The sequence below is a fragment of the Rhagoletis zephyria genome, unplaced genomic scaffold (genome assembly GCF_001687245.7).
Source record: "Rhagoletis zephyria isolate East Lansing unplaced genomic scaffold, Rhagoletis_zephyria_1.1 Rzeph_scaffold_00277, whole genome shotgun sequence".
Lineage (NCBI taxonomy): Eukaryota > Metazoa > Arthropoda > Insecta > Diptera > Tephritidae > Rhagoletis > Rhagoletis zephyria.
This window is the reverse complement of record NW_016157361.1, coordinates 75,094-78,595: the sequence shown is the minus strand read 5'-3', so window position 1 is coordinate 78,595 and position 3,502 is coordinate 75,094. Positions and strand designations below refer to the sequence as shown.

Sequence of the window (3,502 nt, the reverse complement as noted above, 5' to 3'; positions counted from 1 at the left end):
CTTCAGGAGTCCCTCAGGGTAGCCACCTAGGCCCGATTCTGTTCTTGCTTTTTATAAACGATATTTCTACAGATATAAAATTCTCCAAAATTTTAATGTATGCAGATGATGTAAAACTTTATAAATCGTACGTTTCAATTAAAGAAAGGTATTTGCTACAATCTGACTTAAACAGCATGGCTTACTGGTGTAAAGTAAATCGTATGCCTCTAAATCTTAAGAAATGTAAAGTAATGTGCTTCTCGCGAAGAGCTTTTCTTCCAGTTTCTTATATAATAGGTAACCATAACCTGGAACAGGTATACAATTTTGTGGACCTTGGTATCACAATGGATCCTAAGCTTAATTTTAATCTTCACATTAATGTGACAGTCAACAAGGCTAAAGGTGAACTTGCATTTGTGAAACGATGGTCAAAAGAATTTAGTGACCCTTATATCACTAAAACCCTGTTTACAACATTAGTTAGGCCGATTCTGGAATACGGCTCGGTGGTTTGGAATCCAAGGTATCAAATTTACTCAGACAAGACAGAATCATTTCAAAAACAATTCCTACTTTTTGCTTTAAGAAATTTCTGATGGAATTCTCAATATAGTCTTCCACCTTATACGAGTCGCTTAAAACTTATTAACCTTCCTCGGTGGTTTGGAATCCAAGGTATCAAATTTACTCAGACAAGACAGAATCATTTCAAAAACAATTCCTACTTTTTGCTTTAAGAAATTTCCGTTGGGATTCTCAATATAACCTTCCACCTTATACGAGCCGATTAAAACTTATTAATCTTCCTACACTTTCCAGCCGCAGGCAAATGCTTGGTACAATTTTTATAGTTAAATTACTAACAGGCTCAATTTCAAGTCCGCTTCTTCTTGGCGAAGTTAGCCTTAATGTTCCCTTCCGGGTATCAAGACACTTTTGCCCCCTATTTCTGAAAGCTTGTAAAACTAATTTTGAATTGCACGACCCACTCCGTTGCTTATGCCAGGATTTTAACTCTCATTCCAGCACGTTTGATATATCAGATCCGCTTTTCAGCATTAAGAAAGCGATACTCTCCTCTCTCAATAAGTGAATTATTGACATAAATACATAAAATCAGCTGATGAATTTAGTTCTGTAGCTGAACAGTTTTAGATCTCGACACTTAACAAACTCCTGCCTATCGTGACTCGGCACAAAAATTTAAAATATTGGTTCCGTACGTCATGCGGACTGCGCCCCTCGTGCGGATGGGCGGGAATGGAGGGTAAAAACCGTTGGGATTATTATTATTATTATCTTAGGCTCGCCCAAGCCCCTCAAAGTTCAAGTGCTAAACAAATTTTTTCTTAGTCTTAATAAAAAAAAGGATTTTCGGCCCACGCTAATGTACATACACACATTTATACAGATATACACATATACATACAAATGTACATACATGTATAGATAGATATGTTGCTGACATTAAAAAAGTCTCTGCTTCTTCATATAGATTTTTATCGCCGCAAACTGAAATACGTGCACTGATTGAAGGACAAATGTTACATAAACGAGCCGTAGCCTCAGACATGGGATTCCACTTCGGCGATGAGACAAAAATTGTTGCCACAGGAGGAGCATCTGTAAATAAGTCTATTTTACAAGTAATATCAGATGTTTTCAATGCACCAGTTTTTGTTCAGGTTTGGCACCAAAATATACAATGTGTGAAGCAAATGAAAATTTTAATTTTATTTCATTTTATACAGAATGAAAGTGAGGCTGCTTTGTTTGGTGCCGCGTACCGTGCAAAATATGCAATATATTTAAATTCGTTAGTAGACGTCAGTCGTATATGTCATGAAAATAACAACGTGCAGCACACAGCAACGACCGGGCCATTAAGCTACCTCGATTACATAACACGGTTCATTCCAAATCATCTACGGATAGTTTGTGAACCCAGTAAGGATTGTGAGCAAATTTATTCACCAATGGTAGAACGTTACCGAAAAATGGCGTTGATATTGGCAAAAAAATAGTCACACTTATGTTAATTTAACACATTCCTTTGGTGACATACATATGTACCTATCGTTTCTTCGTTGAAAGAGTGTCACAAATACGAAATAACACCATAAATTAATTATTTTCAGTGTGGGTATGTGCAGCCCATGATTCAATAATAAAAGGTTTGCTCAAGAAGCATTTTTCTCGCTCCCTCTTGACAAAATCGGCTCCCTTAGCAAAGCATTGTGTGTGGGTTCGTGGGTGTGTGCAAAGCTTTTGTAAGGGAGTGTCAAAACTTTAATGTCAATAATGAGCAAACCTTTAATTATTGAATCATGTGTGCAGCGTGTGTAATAAGTATAGTGTACAATACGGTGGTCCAAAAAAATTAAAAGCGGAATTTTAATGCTCTCACCCCCTGGGATTGTTCTATGTCGAAACAATTACACCCATGTTTTTTATTTTGAAATCACAATATTGAATGTATTTAGAGGTGACTCAAAGCGCTCAAAGCTTTCCATGTATTTCATATGGGAAAAAACAAGTATTCGTAAAAAAGGAGAATTCTTCAAAATAAATATTTTTCGTTCGGAAAACTTTGTTTCTTTTTGAGAGACTTCCAATAACAATACTCAATTGTTTATTTAACGNCAGCACACAGCAACGACCGGGCCATTAAGCTACCTCGATTACATAACACGGTTCATTCCAAATCATCTACGGATAGTTTGTGAACCCAGTAAGGATTGTGAGCAAATTTATTCACCAATGGTAGAACGTTACCGAAAAATGGCGTTGATATTGGCAAAAAAATAGTCACACTTATGTTAATTTAACACATTCCTTTGGTGACATACATATGTACATATCGTTTCTTCGTTGAAAGAGTGTCACAAATACGAAATAACACCATAAATTAATTATTTTCAGTGTGGGTATGTGCAGCCCATGATTCAATAATAAAAGGTTTGCTCAAGAAGCATTTTTCTCGCTCCCTCTTGACAAAATCGGCTCCCTTAGCAAAGCATTGTGTGTGGGTTCGTGGGTGTGTGCAAAGCTTTTGTAAGGGAGTGTCAAAACTTTAATGTCAATAATGAGCAAACCTTTAATTATTGAATCATGTGTGCAGCGTGTGTAATAAGTATAGTGTACAATACGGTGGTCCAAAAAAATTAAAAGCGGAATTTTAATGCTCTCACCCCCTGGGATTGTTCTATGTCGAAACAATTACACCCATGTTTTTTATTTTGAAATCACAATATTGAATGAATATTTTCTATTATTGACTATTGCAAAATGCAATGGGGGACCCATACAAAATCGCTACCATTAAAAACTGGTTAAAGAAACAATTGGGTATTATTATTGGGAATCTCCTGAAGAGAAATAGAGTTCTCCGATCGAAAAATATTGATTTTTAAAAAGTCTACACAATTTCCACGAACACTGGTTTTTTCCCATATAAAATATATAGTAAACTTTGAGCGATCTCTAAATATTTATTGATTTCAAAGTAAAAAAAAGA

The 3,502-nt window shown here is 35.8% G+C and overlaps 1 protein-coding gene across 4 annotated transcripts in view; it reads left to right on the top strand.

Annotated features, from left to right (window-relative positions):
• LOC108358621 (xylulose kinase) overlaps window positions 1–3,149 on the top strand; it is a 221,517-nt gene extending 218,368 nt beyond the window's left edge. For 3 of the 4 annotated variants that reach the window (XM_017610056.1, XM_017610054.1, XM_017610052.1), the window contains 2 exons: window positions 1,481–1,670; window positions 1,737–2,365. In XM_017610056.1, the coding sequence (XP_017465545.1) occupies window positions 1,481–1,670; window positions 1,737–2,009 (463 nt within the window). In that variant the 3' untranslated portion in view covers window positions 2,010–2,365. Of the gene's footprint in view, window positions 1–1,480; window positions 1,671–1,736; window positions 2,366–2,689 lie in introns of those variants that run through there. The other variant, XM_017610053.1, reaches the window with a different exon arrangement.
• Window positions 3,150–3,502: the final 353 nt, after the last annotated feature.